This window comes from Nelumbo lutea, chromosome 3 (genome assembly GCF_056320005.1).
Source record: "Nelumbo lutea isolate HS-2025 chromosome 3, American lotus-T2T, whole genome shotgun sequence".
Lineage (NCBI taxonomy): Eukaryota > Viridiplantae > Streptophyta > Magnoliopsida > Proteales > Nelumbonaceae > Nelumbo > Nelumbo lutea.
Genome location: NC_142686.1, coordinates 40,882,615 through 40,904,324, shown reverse-complemented (window position 1 = coordinate 40,904,324; position 21,710 = coordinate 40,882,615). Strand labels below are relative to the sequence as shown.

General features: G+C 34.3%; 2 protein-coding genes and 1 long non-coding RNA gene across 3 annotated transcripts; 1 reads left to right on the top strand and 2 right to left on the bottom strand.

Annotated features, from left to right (window-relative positions):
- Window positions 1-4,412: 4,412 nt before the first annotated feature.
- Window positions 4,413-9,956, bottom strand: BOB1 (HSP20-like chaperones superfamily protein). The gene is made up of 6 exons (XM_088976215.1): window positions 9,255-9,956; window positions 6,397-6,569; window positions 6,172-6,220; window positions 5,725-5,891; window positions 4,854-4,937; window positions 4,413-4,725 (listed from the first exon to the last, which is right to left on the bottom strand). The coding sequence occupies exons 1-6, from the start codon at window positions 9,688-9,690 to the stop codon at window positions 4,687-4,689; spliced, it is 948 nt and encodes a 315-aa protein (XP_088832341.1). The 5' UTR covers window positions 9,691-9,956; the 3' UTR covers window positions 4,413-4,686.
- Window positions 9,957-17,641: 7,685 nt separating this feature from the next.
- LOC148864450 (uncharacterized) lies at window positions 17,642-19,368 on the top strand. The gene is made up of 2 exons (XR_016108906.1): window positions 17,642-18,969; window positions 19,094-19,368. It is a non-coding gene; the product is annotated as an uncharacterized LOC148864450 (long non-coding RNA).
- On the bottom strand, window positions 18,235-21,383 carry LOC148864449 (pathogenesis-related protein PRB1-3-like). The gene is made up of 2 exons (XM_088974284.1): window positions 20,162-21,383; window positions 18,235-19,196 (listed from the first exon to the last, which is right to left on the bottom strand). The coding sequence occupies exons 1-2, from the start codon at window positions 20,769-20,771 to the stop codon at window positions 19,126-19,128; spliced, it is 681 nt and encodes a 226-aa protein (XP_088830410.1). The 5' UTR covers window positions 20,772-21,383; the 3' UTR covers window positions 18,235-19,125.
- Window positions 21,384-21,710: the final 327 nt, after the last annotated feature.

Genomic DNA, 21,710 nt, shown 5'->3' with positions numbered 1-21,710 from the left:
TCATCGATGATGCATTCACTAATATTTTCCCTAAGTAAATCAAGATTTCAACCAATCACATTAAAAATATTACATAGTTTGATTACCTTTAATTGACTTACATTTTAAGAGAAGTAATTACCATCAAAACTTCAACAAATTGTGACGAATGCTTTATCAATGGTTCATATCTTTTGCTGAACAGTGTAATTGATGCATCATAAATTTTGCCCTAATGAGCACCAACTTTTAAAATAACTTCAAGGCATCACATAAACTGATTTATTTTATTTCAAAGGCTTGTGTCTTTGCCATGTCATTGGGGGTGACATGCAACCATGATAACAGCACATATGTTTTTTTTCTCAGACAATACAATGAATGGTCACACTCAGTAGAGTGAAGCATGAAGTATATATGGACCACCAATTATAACAATAAATAGCTACTTAGCCAATTAGGCTAATGCTTTGTTATTAAGCAAAGCTAATAAAAGAAACAACTTCACTACTTAATAGTTGGAGACAACACAAGGCAACCTGTAACATTGACAGCTTAACAAAAATTGAATCTGGTCGCGTTTGTGTGTATGTTGAAATCATGCCAGCGCCTAGCGTAGGAAAGAAGGGTTTATAGCTGAGAAACAAAGTAAAGAGGATCAGGGAATGAAATTGAAATATATATATATATATAGCTCCCTCGATCTCGCTCTTTAATTAGTCAAGTATAGGACTCAAATTCAGATTCACTTCTCTTCTGCTCACTTGTAATACTGTTGCAAGCAAAATTTGATCTGCCCATTTTTCAATTCTTTCCCACGATACCTCTTGGGACACCTGACAATGTACTCTCAAGGCATACCTACCACAGAGTTCTTATAAAACAGATTGTACCTCTTTTTCAGTTTGATTCCATTTCTTTGTCAGGTCAGGGAGAGAGAGATGCAAGGCAAGCAGTCTCTTTACTTCTCTTTAGCCTTCCCTCTATTATTCTTCACCAAACCAATCTTTTCTTACCAAATCATGACCAAGGCTACCTAAATATGGATCATGGTGAGGCTTCTTCTAATACAAATATGTCAATATATAAGATATTTTTAAATCTTGTATTTGTATCATATATATTTGTATTGTCGTATTCCTTTTTTAATAATCAGCAACCATTCGTTCAAATCCTTGGACAGCATTTCTCGCAAAAGCTCAAGTTCTTCCCCATTTTCATTAAGGTTGTGTTTGGAAACGATGCAAATGGAGTGTTAGTTCCAGTTTAGAGTAAATTTGCACTTTAGTTTATTTTTGCTTGTATTTGGCAACATTACATTTTTACATTGACAAATGACGGACCAATGTATATTTACATTGATAATAAGATGTAAAAGTATATTAATAAAAAAGAAATAAATTTGCATTCAAATTAGTTTTTGAAAAAACAGAAAAAAAGTATATGCTTTATTGGAATTCGCTTCAATGGCAACGAAGTATTCACCGAGAACAAATGACATAAATTTGTGGTCTACATCTTCACAACAGGACTTGGGTGCCCATTTTTATCCCACAACAACAAAATAGCTGCCAATCCATCTTACCCATTTTTGCACAGGACCTCAGTCTTAGAGTTTCACCAAACAGGTAAACCAAAACGATGAAACAATCCTTTGTTTCTCATGTTTTCAGCAACTCATTGAGAAACCTATTTATTCCCTCATTAAATTTTGAGCTTTCACTCACAAAGTTGTTGGTACTTTTCTTGGACTTTGTGTGATTCAAATTAAATGTATATTGTATTCTTTTTTTTTTTGTCTATTAGTGGAATGTCTCAAGTCCCATATGGAGTAGGAAGAAAACTCCTCTGGATTTATCCATTGCTTTGTGCACTTAGTTGGTGTTTTATGGGACTTGTAGAGAGGTGCACCTAGACGCATCCATCGGATATTGTATTTACTGTTGACAAACTAAGTAGATATACCCACAATCCCGAACTTGCACATTGAAATGCTATAATTAGAATCTTGAGGTGCATAAAAGGTATTACTGATTTCATATTACATTTTAATGGATATCCAAATATGTTAAAAGGATATTGTAATGCAAATTGAATATCAAATTCAAATGAGACCAAATCCATTAGTGGATATGCATTTACATTAGGTGGTGGAGCCATATCTTGGAAGTCCACCAAATATACCTGTATTGCATAATCAACAATGGAATCCAAGTTCATTGCTTTAGAATAAGCTAGTGTAGAGGCTCAATGGTTTCGTAATTTATTTATTGACTTGCCTTCATGGACAAAATCAGTCCCTTCTATTTCCTTGCATTGCGACAGCGAAACCGCAATTGCCAAAGCAAAAAATAGTAACTACAATGGGAAGAGTCAACATATTCGATTAAGAGACCATATAGTAAAAAGTAATAATAAGTGATTGTGTAATCACACTTGAATTTGTGAGGTCAAAGAAAAATTTAGCATATCCTTTGACTAAGGGAGTGACCAAAACTTTAGTCTTAGATAAATCCAGAGGGATGGGTTTATAGACCATAGATTAAACTAGTAGTAGCAATCCAACATTTGTGATTGGAGATCCCAGGAATGAGGTTTAATGGGTAATAACAAGTCACTCAAATTGGTAAAGCACTGTCATAATATTATTTTGACAGTGTTATTCCCTATGGTGTAGATAGTTGTAGTACACACTTGATGAATTCCCCATGAGTGTGGAGGTGGATCCGCCTCCTATGAAAACATCAGCTTTATTCTCTAGAGCATTCATAAAAATATACACAAGGGTGCATGGCCAAAATGTACTAAACAATGAAAACCAGTTGTTATATAGGGTGAAACGTATTGTAAGTACATATAGGTTACAATCAAGGAATTCGGTTCAAGACTTATGCTATGTTTAGGAGTGCTTAAAGTGGCTATTCAAAATAAGTGCTTATTTGGGCCAAGATCACACCATTAAGCACTTATTGGTGTTTGAGAAATAAGCCCGAAATAAGTGCTTATTCTAAAAATAAGGACTTATTTTTTAAGCCCAAATTTCCAACTTTTTTAAGTGCTTATACACTACCTATAGTTGAATTTTATAAAAGTACTTTTAAAATGAGCACTCGAAAAAAAAGTTGAGTGCTAAATGCAAATAAATGCTTATTCGAATAAGCACTTGTTTTTAACATAAACACTAGGGGTGATCATGGGCCGAGTCGGGCTTTGCAGTTATGATAAGGGATATAGCTTAGGCCCAGGCTCGGCCTGGCCTGGGGTTCTGGGCCTAAAACATAAACCTTAGCTCAGGTCTACACGGGCCCAGGCCAAGCCAGGCTTAATTCTGGGCCAATGTTTTTCATATATAAAACATTACATATCTATAATATTTTATATTAAATGACATAATATACATATAAACTTATTTTATATATTATATAATATAAAATATTACATACAATATCAATTATACATGTAATGTTATAATATTTATATATAAAATATATAATAACATATATACATATGTATACATTATACACAAAATGTGTAAGTTTAAATATATACAAGTCAGCTTGACCCTAAAATTTGTGGGCCTAATGTAAACCCGAGCTCAGGTCAGACCTGAACACAAAACCCAAGCCCAAGCCCAAAATTTCTGAATCGAGCTTATGCAGACCGGGCTGAAATGATCACCCCTAATAAACACTAACAAATATGACTTTAATTTCACCAAATTTTAGTAACATATGCCTTATATGTATTGTGTGGATTCAAGCCTACAAGACATCACCACTAATTCTTTTGCTTCTCAAAGTATAGCCAATGCGTGTTGCTTTAATTTAAATCAAGTGAGAGATTGTTGGTGAAATTTATATCTTGTTCTTACACTAAATGCTGAGTTCGTTCTCTCTAATATTGGTTTTTGATTGGTTTTCGTTACCAAGGTTTTAAATTTTAAGACGTCATTAAATGCTAATATTATTTAATTCAATGCCCATTCGAGTTACCTTTAATTACAGCATATAATAGATCATTAAATGTTATTTAAGTCACATAATTTATTAAAAATCGCAAAGGTATTAAGTTTCAAACCTTAGTCATTTACAACAATAATTAATTAATCACTACATCAACCTTAAATGCTTATCGTAACATATTAAAATTTGATTATATATAATAATAAAGTGGGTACAAATTATATTTATTTATTAAAAATTAAGGTATATATTAACTTGTATATGATGAATACGTGTTTTAATTATCTAGGCCCCTTAAAACTTGGGACGCAAGGGCCCTTAAAAAAGCATTGGAGGAACGAGAAATTTTCAAAAGCGAAGGAGTTTGACCATGGACACTTCTTGAAAAGGCCGACCGCCGAGGACAATGGTATCAAGCAATTTGTTGCCTGGTTTCCTAATCTCACTATTATATACTTATAGCCACCCATCAAAAATAAATTATCAATAATTTATATATCGTCTGGGAAATGCAAGTAGAGAAGAGGGCAGGCTCATATGAACAAGGACTACCATTCTTTCTTCTGTCCTTCCCACATTCTCATTACACTTAGAAAACGAGAAAGAACGGCAAACAAAAAGGTAAGGGGAACAGACAAAAAAAACGAACTAGCTGCATCTGCAAGAAGGACCAACCAATAGAAAAATGGTGCACCAAACAAACCAGATACGCCCTTTTAAGAGAACTTGGAAGTAACGGCCGCCTTTATGATATTTTTGCTCTGGAGAAGTCCATTTCAGGGTGCTGCATGAACCAAAGGATTTTATCATCAGATGCTCCGATCCAACCAACAACTATTGAGTTAATACATCATACAATTCATGCACGCATGTCTGTGTGTGTGTATGAGAGAGTGAGAGAGAGAGAGAGACCTCGGCCATGAATTTCTTAAGAATTTCCTGTTTCTGCATCTCATCACTTGTAGGAAGACCCATGGACTTCTGTCGCTGATCAAACTGCAGTGAAAGATTAGTGCAATATTTACATAAAAGAAACCACAAAATCTTAAAGGAAGGGCCAAGGAGGAGGCAATCAGCTTTTTATTTATATTAAGGCTAGCATTTGGCGTTCTTTATTTTAAGGATTTATCTCCCTTTTGCAGTTAAAAACTCCGTGTCCATAGGGGCAGCATTTTAACTACAAAAAGGAGACATGTCCTCAATAAGGAATGCCAAATGCAGCCTAAGTATATATAACCAAAATCGTACATAGAAATCATACCACAGTTGAAAAATATAATATTTTCAGACACATAAATGAAGAAAATGAAAAAGTTCCTTAACGTGAAACTTTGCAACACATTGATGAATAAAATGTAAAATTGGGAACAACATTCATACTAAGAAACTTAACTCCAACAAAAGCTTGGTCAAATGATGCAGTTTGTAAAACAGAGAAAATATATCTTACCAGCTACAGTATATCATCTAATAGGCCAATACCCACAATTAATATGACGGTGGTGACTGGTGATAGATAATAATTATGATAGAAATCAAATATGTTCACAACATAATCAACTTTTAAAACTTGGGATGAGCTCAAATTTCAACTCAGAATTGGGTCTTGAGAAAAATTTAACATCATATAAGTGATGCACACAATTCTATCCAAAATTATCAGCTTAGATCTTAAGTTTTAACAAGCTTCCACCTTTGGTGCAATCTGGCATGCCCAAAACATATCTGTGCATAACAACTTAAAAAGACAATGGTAACTAATTTGTAGAGCGATACTCCTTACCATCATCTTTTCTACAGTTTGACGAGTTTCAGGATCTAGGTCAGAGAGTTTGCTATTCTCAGGTTCCACCTTCTGGGTATCAATTTCAGGATCACCTTTCACTAGATATTTCCACCACTCCATTTGATTTTGTTTGGTCAATAGAACAGAGATAAATTTCTCATCCTCTGCAGAAATTAAAGGTCAAAAACAGTATAAATCAGTAAAATTGTGTCACTAAGAATAGCATCCACAGGAACATGATACAGAATTTTACGAACAAACAATGAGGGTATAGAAAAACTATTCTTAATGGTATCCAAACAACCATATAAGTAAACTCTATCAAACAGTGAGATTCTAACTCATCCAATAGTTGGCCTTCTACTTAGAAGAAGGCAGCAGCCTATACAAGTTAAAACTAGAATTATCTTCATAACAGAGTCCAGTCTCAGAGTGGGTGCACACCTATGCTCCAAAAGCAATCATCGACCTTGACAGACTGGTAAAGCTCACCCTGGCAGTATTTCAATATTCATATTAGAGATGGATAAAATGATAAGAAAAAAATAAAAAATTGGTACCAATGAAAAGGTGAACAAATAAACAAATATAATTATTGTAAACATAATTAAACAAACAGATGACAACATAGGAACAACTGCATTTCAAAAAGCATCTGTGCATACTTACATCTATGATAGGCTGCTGACCCTTGAGTCCAAACTTCAGACGGTTTTTCTTTATCTCACAGGCAACAAACCTTGATTTAGTTCCACGAGGCACTGGAATATTAACTGTGACTTCTTGTAGAGTTTGTGTCCACGAGTACTTTTCCAAATCAAGGCCATTTCCTTTATTTGGCTCTGTTCAAGTTTCAAAAAATGATGTAGGGATAATAAGATTTACTGAATACAGACTAGATAGAAGCAATTAATAAGAATTTTTCTCCACAAAGAGGGGGTGTGGGGCAAATGAAGAATAGCACAATAAAAGAGATGACTGATCCATCCTTAAGTTGGCTGTTCCACCAAGGGGTACAAATGAAGAATAGCATAATAAAAGAGATGACTGATCCATCCTTAAGTTGGCTGTTCCACCAAGGATCAAGTTAGGCAAGACAACATCCTCCTCCAGGCAGCAAAAGTAGGAGAAATTAACTCCTTTACTTGTTCTAATACAAATACTCCTAGGTTTCAACAGCTTCAGATCATGACAATGTTGTGAGATCAAACTTAAGAGATGATTGTAACGGGACTTGGGCCTTATCTTTCTTTTATTATTTATTTACTTTATGTTACCATCTGTCCCAGCCAACTTAAGAAGAGAGTGGGTACTCTTCCTGAGACCATCAATCCAGAATTCTTTCTCATTCAATTCTTCCTCTCTTCTCTTCTAGCATCTTCTTTACTGATACTGTTTTCCCTATTTTTCTTGCTTACATCTGATTGTTGTTATTCTTTTCTTTGCTGATTCTCAAGTGACAATACTAAAAGCATGAAAGCAAAATAGAAGCAAGCACCAATCCAGCAAAGGTCCGGTGACCTGATGTATACCTGACATGTGTACCACTAGTTGCAAGCCAATGAAATGAGCTAACAGCAGCCCTAAAGATGTACATCCAGTCTAGATTAGGTTCTATTTTCAGTTCACTCCCAAGTTCCCCTGTGGTGGCATGAAGTTATGTTCAAGTAAACCACCAAGTATAACATGAATATCAAAAGTTGTCTGAAGTAACATTTCAATTCAGAGAGATCAAACACCACAGCTTTTATGGGACTCCATCCATCTCCAAGATGGAGATTGTGGATTGTGGTTAAGCATTTTTTATCAGCAAGTGAGTCGTGGTCATGCATTTTTAATCACACAAAATATTTTTTTTAAAAGGTAAGGTAATTTTATTGAAACCGAGAAAAAAAAGATACAACAGGGTCCTCACCAAAAGAGGGCTGGTTCAGAAATAAAACAGAACACAGACTCCACAGAGACCAACTCAAATTACAGACTCCAAATGGACTGAGAAAGGAGCAGCTAAGGCACATTCAGGTGCTTAAATTCAGGATTAGCAGCCACCCAAGAGAACAGCTTACTCACAGCCCTTTGGACTACTAATTTGTACTTTTAAATTTGCTACAGAAGACTATTGTTTCTTTCAGACCAGATGGACCAGAGACCAGCCACTGGGATAGTGTTCCACGCCAATATTCCTTTCTCTTTAAGACCCCCCACCTTCCAGCAAGTCAGCAAAACAACAAGTCTTTAACTGTACTTGGCATAATCCAGCTGAAACCCACAATCTTTAACCACACAAAACAAATTTCATTAACTGAAGTTTGTGGAAAGTGCGTAACTAGCATTTCCTGTTTCCCTTTCCATGTTTAGGAAGACAGCAACTACACTGAGGGGTCTTGGCCCCCCCAAACTTTTCCCCACCCTATATCTTTAACTAGGGGTAGCCCATCCCATAAAACAACATCCAGGTTGGGTTAATGTTTGGCCCCCCAAAGCATTAAAGAGAAAATGTTATTGGGTAGGCAGAGTCGCATTAATACTGATTTATCTCGATCATGACCCAATTTGATTTTTTAAAATCCTAATTCTAACTCTAACAAAATACATTATTTTTTCCTATGTCAATCCAAATTGTTTGAATAGGATTTTTGAGGTTGGACTTGAATTAGAATGACTTATTTACTTATATATTATAGGGACGGCCCAAAATTTAATAGGATTTTTTTTTTTTACTTCAACCTTAACAGAAACTTTAAACCAAACTTTCTGGTTGGATTTTAGTTGTAGAATACATCTCATAGGTGCACTTTAGAAAATTCCACCAAGTCTCCATTCTCCATTCTTCCTCATATCTCATTCTCTTGGCCCACCTAAGAGAAAATTCCTGGCTCCGCCACTGACTGCACTAGTCAATTGGCAACCTAATTTCTAGTGCATGAGCGTACCTGACACAGTAATACACTAGATACAATACAGAAACTGCCCTCTCCCTATTTGATATTCCAAAATAAAATCTTTCCCTGATCACACCTTCTACAGCTTGACTACCTGGCTATGAACTAGTCATTTGGCCAACCTTAAAGCCCAGTTGAATGAGGCAATGAGCTATCCAGCCGGGTAGCCAAGGATTCGGCTTTTCATATGAATTTCCCCTGCTGGAAATATGTCAATACTGCCATTTCCTGTTTACAAACTTTAGAATCTTTCCGAACCCAATATCACGCACCGACCAAGAAATACGATGACAAAGGAAATCAAGAAATAACAATGACGGGGGAAATTATAGAGTGCAAAACAAATGAAGACGTGTGTAGCGATCGAATATGTTCTAAATTCCAAACAAGCTTGAAACCACAAGCAAAATATCTCGAACATGCAAACAGACTAAATCAGAAATAAATGATCAACAACGAAAACAGAAACAAGATAACAGTGCAAGTAATCTGCCATTTCAACTCTCTGGAGAAGAAGCATAAGAAAATTAGAGGAAATAACAAAAGAAAGAAAGATATAGAGTACGGGGAAAGATCAAAACAAACCTCGCAGGTTTCCCTTTTTACCATTCTCCTTGGACTCGGCCGCTGTTTCTTTCTCCTGCTTGGCTTCTTTCGACGGAGGCGCAACATTCTTGAGCGACTCCTGCTTTACTTCCTTCTTCTCGGTTTCTTTCAATCGTTTCTCGGCCTTGCCAGCATCCTCCAAACCCCTGGCCGCGGCCTTTTTCTTCTTTTCCTCGGTGTATTTCAACTTCGATGCAGAAACCATGGCCGAGATCTTCTTCTCGACCGCATCATCATTGAAAAGATCGGATTTTCGGCGAGCAAAGTCGAACACAGCCTCCAATAGCCCGAGTGGGCCTTGACGGTCGAGGATCGGCTTCAGAACTTCGTCGTACGAGCCTGCAGGAGGTTCCAGAGGAGACGAAGATGAGGGCTTCTGCTCTTGCTCTTCTTCGAAGTCTGAGATAATCGCCATGGTTAGGGAAGATTTAGATACTTTTTGTCAATGAGTGAGGGGAGTGAGAGAGGGGGCTTTATTAGGGTTTTATATTTGCAGCTTCGTAGTAGTTTTTTTTTTTTTTTTTTAGCTTCCTAGCAGTTAAAGCCGAGAAACTTCTCAAGAGTCCTGAAAGCTGGTGACTCCCTAATCGACTAGTCGAGTAAGAATATGCTTGTTTATGATTTCTCGTTTCATTCACCAACAAGCCTCCCTGCCTAATAGTGTCCGACATCTACACCGTCGGATGGTAGAGACTAGGGATAATGTGATATCAACGAATTCGGGTCGAGAATGGAGCCTTTGATCAACCCAACCCGATCCGGCTTAATGAAAAAAAAAAATTCCACGGTTATGAAAACTATTATATCTGTACTCTGACAAGCCTACGCATACAATATTACAACGTTGTAATGTCATTAGTTTGGGTTTAACATGAATCCATTCGATCCAATCCCGACCCAACTCTAAGTGAAGATGTTTATACTATATGTACCAGCAGTAGGGAATTATTGATTTTGCTTTCCCTCACGATATAACTAAAGGCAATCCAATGATCCATGGCTTGAAATAGAACCCTCATGCTTTATGCTTTGAGATGTTGATTTTTTGTTACAGTTGTGTTTGGTTGTATTACAATTTTATTTGTATCAGTACAAATGTATGGGAGTGCAAATGAAAATATGGGTTTTACTTTATTCTGCTATAGGTCTTAATTTACTTTCTATCAAAAAGGTCTTAATTTACTTCATTTATACTGCAATCATCTGTACTATAAAACAAATATGCACCGCAAACAAATACATCACAAAGATTACTTGCTGTGTTAGTAACTCGTTATTTATCGTATTACCCAATAAGATTAAGTTTTTTCCCACCTTAAAAGGCTGCATTTGGAAGCGACGCAAACACTGAATTGATGCATTGATGCACTCCTTTTTGGCTTTGCACTTATTATGGTTTAGATGAAAACTTGCCTTATTTGTTAATTGTTGTTGTTGTCAATCACTTAATTGTTATCTCATTATGTTGTGTTTGGTTGCGGTGCAAATTTATTTGCACTAGTACAAATGCATGAGAGTGCAAATGTAAAAAATGTAAATTTTTGTTCAATTTTGTTTTGGATTTTATTTTATTCTGCTTCATGTCTTAATTTACTTCATTTGTATCACAATCAGATAAAATATGCTAAATTGAAACAAAAATAAGTCAGAATTTACACTCAAATCATTTGCACTGCCATGGTTTTGCATCAGTATAAATTTATTTGCATTGCAACCAAACACAGCCTTATATTTGTTATATTGTTTAAACTAAATATTAACAGTCTCGCTAGATCATTAAGAATTTTCTTTTTTTCAATTCTAGATCTAAAGCAACATGATATTGCATAGTCCATCAAAGGCTGATCAATATTAATTGGGTAAAGAGATAGGGAATCATTGATCCTCTTCCAACAATATGAACTGCATGAAAGACTCAAAGGGAAAAGATTAAATGTGATGCCAGTTTCCACCCCCATTCATCGCTAGCAACTGTAGCCTGTGTGGCACAATCAAATTCCGGCTCAATCCTCAGGACATATGGGAAAAGATTGTCCTGCAACTCTGCTTTCTGAGTGGAAGCTCCAGCAATCAGACTGGCTTGTGAAAAGATTCTTAGATACAACCTCTCGAGGGTAATCATTGAATCAGACTCCTTACAAACTATATCCTTCATCAACGATCCTGATATGGCCTGTTTTTCTCCCTTGGCTGCTATCTAGAGTGACATTGTTAGTGTAACTCTTAATAGCTCTATTATTTTTACCCATGTTAATCTTGAGGCAAATTCTTTAGCCCACGACCTAGCTTCCTCCTTGGCCCGGGGTGTGGGTACCTATGACAGTGGTTTTGTGTTTCATCTGTTGCTAATGAGATCTTCATATAAAAACTTCAAGTTCTTTAATACAAAGAACTTTCCTTGCAACTGTAATGACAAAAACCTATGCAACCAAAGTGGGCCAAATGAAAGTGCTTATTTCAATGCCTGATCAAGCACAAAGGAACAATCTGAGGGAGACTTTATAAAAAAGAAAGAATGAAATTATGGAAGAGAATGTACCTGAAATAGTAGAGGATGATCAATGTTCTGAACGAAAGCTAGCATCCCTTGTGCTCAAGTCCTTCATAAACATGGAAGGAAAAAGATGAAAATATATTTTGACAACAATAGACGATTGATGCTAGGGTTTCGTATTTCATGGAACTAAACTAAAGAGTCTTGTATGCACTCTAATATGCACCTCATTTTTATGAAAAATTAGAGGAGAAATAAAAGAGAATTAGAGAAATTTAAAACTTCTTATGCATTTAGGAGTATCAAAAGGTAGGGCTCTAGTGAAGGGGAGAGCATCTCATTGGTTGTTTCAAAAATGACATGGAATAAAAAATAAAAAATTCAAAAAAAAAAGAGAAAATTCTTAGACTTCCTTTTAATGTATACACACATATTAGTAAAAGTGTATGTGCATTGCATGTGGCAATATCAAATGATGATGATGATAATACTTAGCAACGAAATGACCTTATTAGTGGAACCATTAACCTATTTAATCAAGAAAATGGACTATGATTAAAACATTAATTCATTTTTTTAATTTGTATTTTAGCCATTTCTATTTTACTAACAACAATTCTTATTTTTCAAACATATTTTTGTTTAATATCAAGAATATAAAATAATAATGCATGTTCAAAATTTTCCATAAAATTTATAAAAAAAATCTATATTTTTTTATTATTTAATTTATGAGATAATAAAAATTACTTATTTACCAAGAGAAAATGCAATTCCAATATATTGTTTGAATATTGATTTTTAATATTGTGGCCAAACCAGTTATATATATATATATATATATATATATATATATATCATTTATATATAATATATATGTTATTTATTATTTATTTATAAATATGTTATTTATACTATATTTTTGTAAACTTTGTATATGATGAAAATTGTTAAAAAAATACTTATATTTTCTGTTTTTCTTTATTTCAATTATTATATTTTCTTTTCCTTTTAATTTTTTATTTTTTTTTAATTAAATCAAATCATATCAGATTCGAATATTCAACATCTTGGTCGGATTCAGATTCAAATCAATATTTATGAGATCCTATCAGACCTTTGGATCGAATCGAATTTGAATATACCTTAATTCAAATCCAACCAGATTTGTTTGCATCCCTACCAAACCACTTACCTACAATGACCTAGCTAATTAAATCATTTAACCATTTGACATGGTTAGTGGGGTCATGTGTTAGACATTAATGCTCTTTATTTTTATCCTAATTTTTATCTCATTTCTATCATTAATGAAAATAATTCTCATTAATCACACTTTTTTATATGATGAATATATAATATTATAGAATGTACCCAAAATTATCTACAAATTTCTACATTTTATAGAATTTTATGTATTTTATTATTTAATAATAACATCATGTGTTGATCCATTTGACATGGATAGTTGAACCACTAACCCACCACTTGGATGGAAAAACCATTTATTCTTTCTTGGTTGATTTTAAATCATGTATTACATTTTCATCATCAATAAAAGTAATTCTTATTTTTACATTTATTTTTGCACATGATAGTATCAAATGATGATAATGATAATAACCAATAACAAAAAGACCTTACTAGTTGAACCATTAATCTATTTAACGAGGAAAATAGACTATGATTAAGGCATTAATTAATTTTTTCTTTGTATTTTAGCCATTTCTATCTAACAATAATTCTCATTTTTTCAAATATATTTTTGTTTAATACGAAGAATATATAATATTAATGTATGTTCAATTTTTCTTATAAAATATAAAAAATTTTATTTTTTTTATTTTTTTATTTAATTTATGAGATAATAAAAATTGCTTATTTATCAAAAGGAAATGCAATTCCAATATATCGTATGAACATTGGTTTTTAATATTGTAGTCAAATCAATTATTTATGTAATATATATATATATATTATTTATATATAAATATGTTATTTATATTGCATTTTTGTAAACTTTTAATATGATGGAAATAGTTAAAAAATAGTTATATTTTTTATTTTTTATTTCAACTATTATATTTTTCTTTTTCTTTTAATAATTTATTACTTTTAAAAAAATTAAATCAAATCGTATCAGATTCGAATATCTGACATCTTGATCGGATTCAGATTCGTATCAATATTTATGAGACCCGATCGAATCTTTGGATCATATCAAATTTGAATATACCCTAATTCAAATATGATATGATATGTTTGTATCCCTACCAAACCACTTGCCTACGATGACCTAGCTAATTAAAGTATTGAACCATTTGACATGGTCAATCGGGTTATGTGTTAGACATTAATGCTCTTTGATTTTTATCCTAATTTTTATCTCATTTCTACCATTAATGAAAATAATTCTCATTAATCACACTTTTTTATATGATGAATATATAATATTATAGAATGTACCCAAAATTATCTACAGATTTCTACATTTTTCTAGAATTTTATGTATTTTATTATTTAATAATAACATCCATTTGACATTGATAGTTTAACCACTAACCCACCACTTGGATGGAAAAACCACTTTGTTTTTTCAGTTGATTTTAAATCATGTATCGCATTTCATTATCGACAAAAGAAAATTTTACTTTCATATTTATTTTTGTTTAATATAGTGAATATATACCAATAGAATTGTATCAAAATGCTTTATACAAAGCTTATATTTTTCTTTGAGTTTATGTATGTATGTATTTAATATTCACTACTTAGTTATGACATCATAGGTTGACCCATTTGACCCAAAATGTTAGATCATTGACCTACCTACCATCTAGATATAGAAATGGTTTCATTGTCAAACTGGTTTTAAATTTTGCATTTCATTTATATCATTGATAAAATAATTATTATTTATCATACTTATTTTTGTTTATATTATTAGTATATAATATTATGTATGTGCCCAAAATTGTTTCCTATTTTTTATACTATTCTATTTTAAAAAGTATTTTTAATTATACTTCATGGGTTAACCTATTTGACCTAAAAGGTTGAACCACTAACCCACCCCTTAGATAGGAAGATGGTTTAATTTCTAATCGGTTTTAAGTTGTATATTTGATGTCCATCATCAATAAAGTTATGTCTATTTTGTCATAGTTATTTTTTAATATGAAAAATATATAATAATAGAAACGTGCCCATTTTTTTCAAAATTTATTTTTTTGCTATATTTTTTGTATTTTTATATTTCTAAATTTATATTATTTATTTATGACATCATGAAATTATCCATTTGACCCAAATGGTGTTGAAATACTTACCCACGACCTAGATGGAAAATATGATTTCATTTTTAGTTTTATTTTAAAAATATAAAAGTGCATTCTATTAATAATTATTGTCTATGGATTTATTAGTGGAATTTAATGATGATAAACAAAAGTATTTTTTATATTTTAAATTTGTATTATTTATTTATGACATCATGAAATTATTCATTTGACCAAAATGGTTGAATTACTTATCCACCACATAGATGAAAAATATGATTTCATTTCTATGTTTATTTTAAAAATATAAAATTTTATTCTATTAATAATTATTGTGTATGAATTTATTAGTGGAATTTAATGATGATAAACAAAAGTATAAATGTTGGATACAATGAGAGAGAATGTGATTTATTTAATGACTTAAATGTGAGACTTGACGAAAAGTAATTGAATGTACTTAATGGTATTATTTTAATTACATTTTTGCCCTTTCAATGGAGATGAATTAAATTCAAGAGAATGGGTATATTAGTAAAGAAATTTTCCATAAGCCAATACCTCATCATTCGCACTTTTATAAGTAATGTATATATATATATCCTTTTTGCAGTTAAAATGCCCTATGAACACTAAGTTTTTAAATGCAAAAAGGAAATAACTCCTTAAAATAAGGAATGCCAAATGCAGCCTAAGAAGCTATGGTTGAATCATGAAGAAGAAAAAAAATACAAATAAAGTGCCTACCCATAAAACGGTTCTTGTATTTGGAATCATTGTTCAAGTATGAGTTTAGTGCATATATAGTTTGAATGAAGGGCCCGCACATTTTTTGGATTTTGAAAGGGGGGAAAGTTGGTCAATGGGAACCAAAATACCCATGTTCTTTTTTAGATTTATGTGGGGTTCGCATTTTTTGGTAAGTGATACCCACCTTCTAGGTGGATAAATAACTTTTCCACCTTAGGGAAAGTTGCCAACACTTGCATGGGACAAAATTGCCTCTTCTACTAATGACTTTTCATGGTTAAAATGGTCATTGTCTTATTTACTTGGGAAATAAAAGAATAGGCGTAAATGCACTTACCCAGATAAGTAACTTTCTGAAAAGTGAATGGGGCCTAAGGGTTTGTTCATTTTTTGGATTTTGAGATGGGGGAAGTTGGTCAATGGGATTTTGGTTCCCATTGACCAAGAAACCCATGTTCTTTTTTTCAAATTTATGTGGGAACCAGTGAAAATTTGTTTTCCTTAGTATTTGTAGTGGTTCCTATCTCTTGGGTGGATAAATAACTTTACCACCTAGGAGAAGGTTGTCGACACTTGGATGGAACAAAAATGACCCTTTTAATAATGGATTTTTATGGCTAAAACGATCATTGTCTTATTTACCTATGAAATAATAATTTACCAAAAACCGAACAAAGCCCAAGTGACTCTCTTACTCACTTGTTACAAACCAATGCTATTTGTGCAATGAATGTTATAACCAATTGGTGAAGACAAGAAAGGTTATGATGGTAACATGGTGTTGGATTAAAATAAGAGCTGAAAACAGAATGCTCAAAAGATTTTTGCTTAAAAGTATGTCCATTCAACATTTCAACAACTCAAGACCTGCTTAATTGCTTAATAACTTTAATAGGGTTTAGATTTGAAACAAATAATTGGTAAGCCATACAAGATAAAACTTTTTAGACAATGAAAAGAACAAAACAATCCTTTATTTATTTATTTATTGATTGATGTTTTGTGATGTATTCCCCATAGGGGCCATTGAGTTGCTGGAATGAGCAACAATTGAACCATCCATCAGCCATTAGTTGGTAAACATGAAATTCCAAGTAATAGAAAACAAATATAAAGTGACAAGGGACATTACAGAAACAAAAAAAAAAAAAAAAAAGGAATGTGAGTTTTCTCTTTGCTTCTTTCTTTCTTTCTTTTTTTTTTTTTTTTTTGGGGGGGGGGGGGGGGGCTTTTTTAGCTTGAAAGGTGGGGAGAGCAAAGGAAAATATTGGACAGAGAGGAAGCAAAACAGGTCTCATTCTCTTCTAAAAGAAAAGCCTTATTTTTGTTTCGTTTCCTTTTCTTTTATTTTCTCTCATTTTCTTCCTGATCAATACAAGAAAATCAAAATTCTCTTTCCATTTTCTCTTTTTCTTTATTCTCTTTAATTTGCCTTCTCTTTTCATTTATTTTCTTTGATATGCTTATATTGTTTCCTATTGTCAAGTTCCATGCAGCTGTAATTTGTTGTAAGCTGTGGCATGATCCCTTTCCCCCTTTTTCTTTTCACAAAAAGTAAAAGCTACTGAGGTGGAGATAGATTTCGGGCATCTCCCGTTCTTTCGTTGGGTGGGTTACATACAAAAGCCCCTCTACCTACTCTACGTCTCTACCCTTTCAATAGGAATGAGTGTGAGAGAAGAAAGCTTCACAACAAATATCAATGAGTATCAACATGAGATACAAAAGAGTTATTCATTTTATTTTGTCAAAATTCTTCTAATATTACTAAGGTTTGAGAAATTAATTAACTCTATTCCTATATTGTATTAAAGTATCTCTTTTTTGACAGTTGTCTAAAACTTGTCTTATCGTCTAACCCATTCACATGTAATAGTTGAAAATGCCTTTTTCTGTTTGGGACGGAGACAAACCTTAGATATTGGTAGTCACCGGCATTTTCCTATAGACCAGTTCTGCTATTGATAGCCACCAACAACAGGACAAGGATGAAGACGAAACCAGAGATGGTAATGGTAGTCACCGGTTTTGCTATTGGTAGTTCCGATCAATTGCCTTCTTATTTTGATATAAAATAGGATTCCCGAACCACTTTTGTGGTTGCTTGCAACGATTCTGAGACTACTGAAGAAAGCAACGACACTAAAAACCCTAAACTTGAAGTTGGGGTTTTGGAATCTGTAGATAAAGAATGGGAACGCCATTTTCATTCTCTAAGATATCCCGGCTCTCAGAAGGTGGAGCTAGGGGGACCCAGGGGAGCCATGGCCCCCTATGATCCAGAAATTTGTACACTCAATACATTTTTATATGTAAATTTGTTCATTTTCTTCACTTTTCACCCCGTGGTTGGCCCCCTATCACCCATCCATAAGTTTGTTTTGGCGCCCTTATAAAAAATTCCTGGCTCTGTCCCGTAGAATGCCAAAGGGAGAGCTTTGTGTTTGCAATTCAGAGAAGATCTCTTTAATAATCTCAAAAATTCCAACAAACTTGAATCTAAAGAAGGGAAAGAAAGAAACATTTCCGAACTAAGAATCACCATAATTGAAATTTCCAGAAGCTTCAAGCAATTCTTCCCAGATCAAGATCAAAGTCCACGACAATGGAGGTTTCTTCCCAGATCGAGATCAAAAGTCCATGACAATGAAGGTCTTAGCCTAGACTAAGCCCTAGCTCTACTTTTGATCTCTCTCTCTCTCGTAATATAGGTCATGGAGTTGGAAAGCCAGTTCTCCAAGTGACGATCCCAGTAGCAGCTTCAATGCATGCAAACACCATCAGAACATCGGCCATCGTCAGCCAGACAATTGAACTCATCCAATCCGATGACCCGGTTTCCAGAATTTAGGCGTTTAGAGAAATCCGACGCCTCACCAAGACGTCTCAGTCTCTCAGAGGTACCGGCAACAGTTCTCGGGCGCAATTGAACCACTCGTTTCCATGCTGAGATCTTAAGTTTCCAGAATTCAGGCGGCTAGAGAAATCCGATGCCTCACCAAGATGTCTCAGAGGTACTGACAACAGTTCTCGGTTACGATTGAACCACTCATTTCCATGTTGAGATCTGAGTTTCCAGAATTCAAGCGGCTAGAGAAATCCAGCGCCTCACCAAGACGTCTCAGAGGTACTGACAGTAGTTATTGGGCACAATTGAACCACTCATTTCCAGGTTAAGATCTGAGTCTATTGAATGCAACGAAGCCTTTCTTCTCGTCATTCTCAATCTTGTTGTCAAAGATGAGATGCACGTGTTTCTTTCTCTTTTCAATTTATGGTTTTTTTTCTTCACCTAGGTCAAGCAGCTGCCATTTCTGCTCGAGAATTTTCATTCTGGTTCAGCGGTCAGAGGTTGCAGTGATAACCGTGGCAGGTATTGGAGTTTCTCCTCTTGGAAGGCTGCAGCGGATATATTCTTTTGAGATAGGATTTAATTGAAGGGTAAAATTAATATTTCATCATTTTCATTAGGATTGTAAGGTTGGTGACAATTGTCAGAATTAATCAATTTCTAAACATTAAGGTTATTTGAAAAAAATTGCCCTTTATTCTATTGACATTAGAATAGAAATTTATCATTCCAGAGCTTTAAAACAACTTTAAAATTCATTAGTATCAATTTATCCATGTGCATATGAATGCATCAATATGAATACGATATCTATATTTTAATTCTTTCTTCATAATCCATCATCCAAATCTTCAAAATAAACCCTCAAATTCATACTCTGCAAAAGATCACTAAATTAACATAAAATATACTAACTGGGTGGTGACTAATTGGTACATTAACTGAGTAGTCCTAGTGGGTATGGATTCAAATCCCGCTATTACCACTTACCTCCAATAATTATTAACGTGCTGTGTTAAATACCAAAAAAAAATGAACTAACTGGATTGGGAAGGGAAGTTGCATTCCAAAGAATTTGTTACAACTAAAATGGGGTCTATATATATTGTATCACATTATACTCAAATGTCAGGAAAACATACAAATTAAAACCTAATCTGGTGATAGCTCCATGTGTACGTAGTAGGAAAATATACACAGAGAGATAGAGAGGAATAGAGAGAAATGGATAATAATTAAATGGATATACATATACATATGAAATTAACATAAACAAAGCAATATATCATGGATATATATATATAGGATTAAATCTCAATAACGACATTGACCACAAAAAAAAAAAAAACAAGGGTGATAGCTCCATGGAATCAACTGGTCGAAGCTGATGAGAGGGAGAGATGATTTGGATGAGTGGTGACAGTTGAGGTGGCTTTTGTTTTGTTTTTTCAACAGAAGGGGCTCTCGCCAACAAAATTGCCTGAAGGGTAATAGTTACAAATAGCGAACATACCACCATTATCGCAATGACGAAGGGCGCAGCCCAGTTGCGTGCTGTTCCTCCACACAATTTGGGTGTAGTGGCCGCACAGGCTGCCTTCGTGGCACTGGTTGGTAACGGAGTCGTAGTTCATGCACTCGTTCACCCAGTAACGCACCACATCCACGGCTGTCCACACGGCGGTGCCACCCCAGAAGATGTTCTCGCCCAATTCAGTATTATTGGAGTGAATCATAAGGCAATCCTTGACGCGCTCAGCTGCAAATCTACGTGCGAACCGCGCCAGCTTCTTGTCCCACGTAAACAGAGGTTCCTTCATGTATGCCCGCACACGGTTGTGAGCCCAGAGGAACTCTCCCCGCTCAGATCGACCCGACTCTACATGTTTTGGAAGGGTAGACTGAACCAAGGCCGAGAGAACGATGTCGTCGGGTTCAAGGAAGTGGTGTTTGTTTCTGGGTTCTTGTTCTTCCTGGTTCGGGGGTTCTTCGTGCCCCCCGATCCGCAGTTGGATGACCCCTTCGTTTCCATGTTCTTCGGCGATGGCCGGAATTAAGAGACTGGTCGATACAAGCAAAGCTAACACAGTCATCATCCCACCGCTCACCATGGACTTCGCCATTGTCTGTCGTTTTTTTTTTTGTTTTTCCTTTTATTGAGATTGAATTGAATCCTATGTATGTTTATGTTTATGCTTATGTATACGAATGCGCGCTTCTTTATTGTTTAACCTGTGGATATTGTAAGAGAAGCAGCGCTAGAGAGGTACAAGTTTGAAGAGACGATGTTTTAATATTTGGCTAGGCTTCCCCATTACATTATAACTGAATCCCTTCTGTGAAACGAAAACAAGGGAATGCCATACATTTCTTTCTACTGCATTCATAACTGTCTGGTGGATTGAGTGGTGGGGGTGGGGGAGGAAAATTTTGATTTTTTTTTTTTCCAGAAGGCTTTTTCTTCCCGTCTCAGGACTGCAATTCCAACGGCTAATATGGTTTCAGGACTCTGTCAACACGTTTGACACGGACACCCTTATCAAACCTAATGCCTAATTGAAGGTTTAATAACTGATTAAAGAAGGTCTAGGCATCTAGGTATCAGATTTATGTACCTATGTTCATCTAATTAAGCAGCTCCATGCTCTCTTATGGGGCCTTAATAATCTTTAAATGATAAAAATATGGACAATCCCTCAAATAATAAGTCATTTATCTACATTTTGGGATCTAAAACTAAACCTATGCCAAGTTACTTCTTCCCATCTCTTTCAGATCTTATACAAGTTGGTTTAATTAAAATGTGTGGGATTTAATTTGTATCAGTGTCTTTAATCCATAGTTGACCTGATCGACCGGACCAGTCATCCAACCACAAATTCCGGTTCAGGTCAAGCCAACATTTAACAACCAATTTTTGTGATTGGTTCAAAGTCCGACCACCTGGAAAAAAACTGTTATCAAGAGATGAACATTGCTCTTCACTATGAAAACAAAAGTTTTCCTGTGGTTTTATCCCAAAACCAACCCTAGACCAATTTAGATGCATTCTTCCTTTCCTC

Excerpts from the sequence above, each read along its gene's own strand:
- LOC148864449 (XM_088974284.1), bottom strand. The coding sequence starts at position 20,771 with ATGGCGAAGTCCATGGTGAGCGGTGGGATGATGACTGTGTTAGCTTTG. Across the intron at positions 19,197-20,161 it reads TCGTCATTGCGATAATGGTG|CCTTCCAAGAGGAGAAACTC; the intron begins GTATGTTCGCTA and ends TATCCGCTGCAG.
- BOB1 (XM_088976215.1), bottom strand. The coding sequence starts at position 9,690 with ATGGCGATTATCTCAGACTTCGAAGAAGAGCAAGAGCAGAAGCCCTCA. Across the intron at positions 6,570-9,254 it reads TAAAAAGGGAAACCTGCGAG|AGCCAAATAAAGGAAATGGC; the intron begins GTTTGTTTTGAT and ends AAACTTGAACAG. Across the intron at positions 6,221-6,396 it reads GTCAGCAGCCTATCATAGAT|GGTGAGCTTTACCAGTCTGT; the intron begins GTAAGTATGCAC and ends AAATACTGCCAG.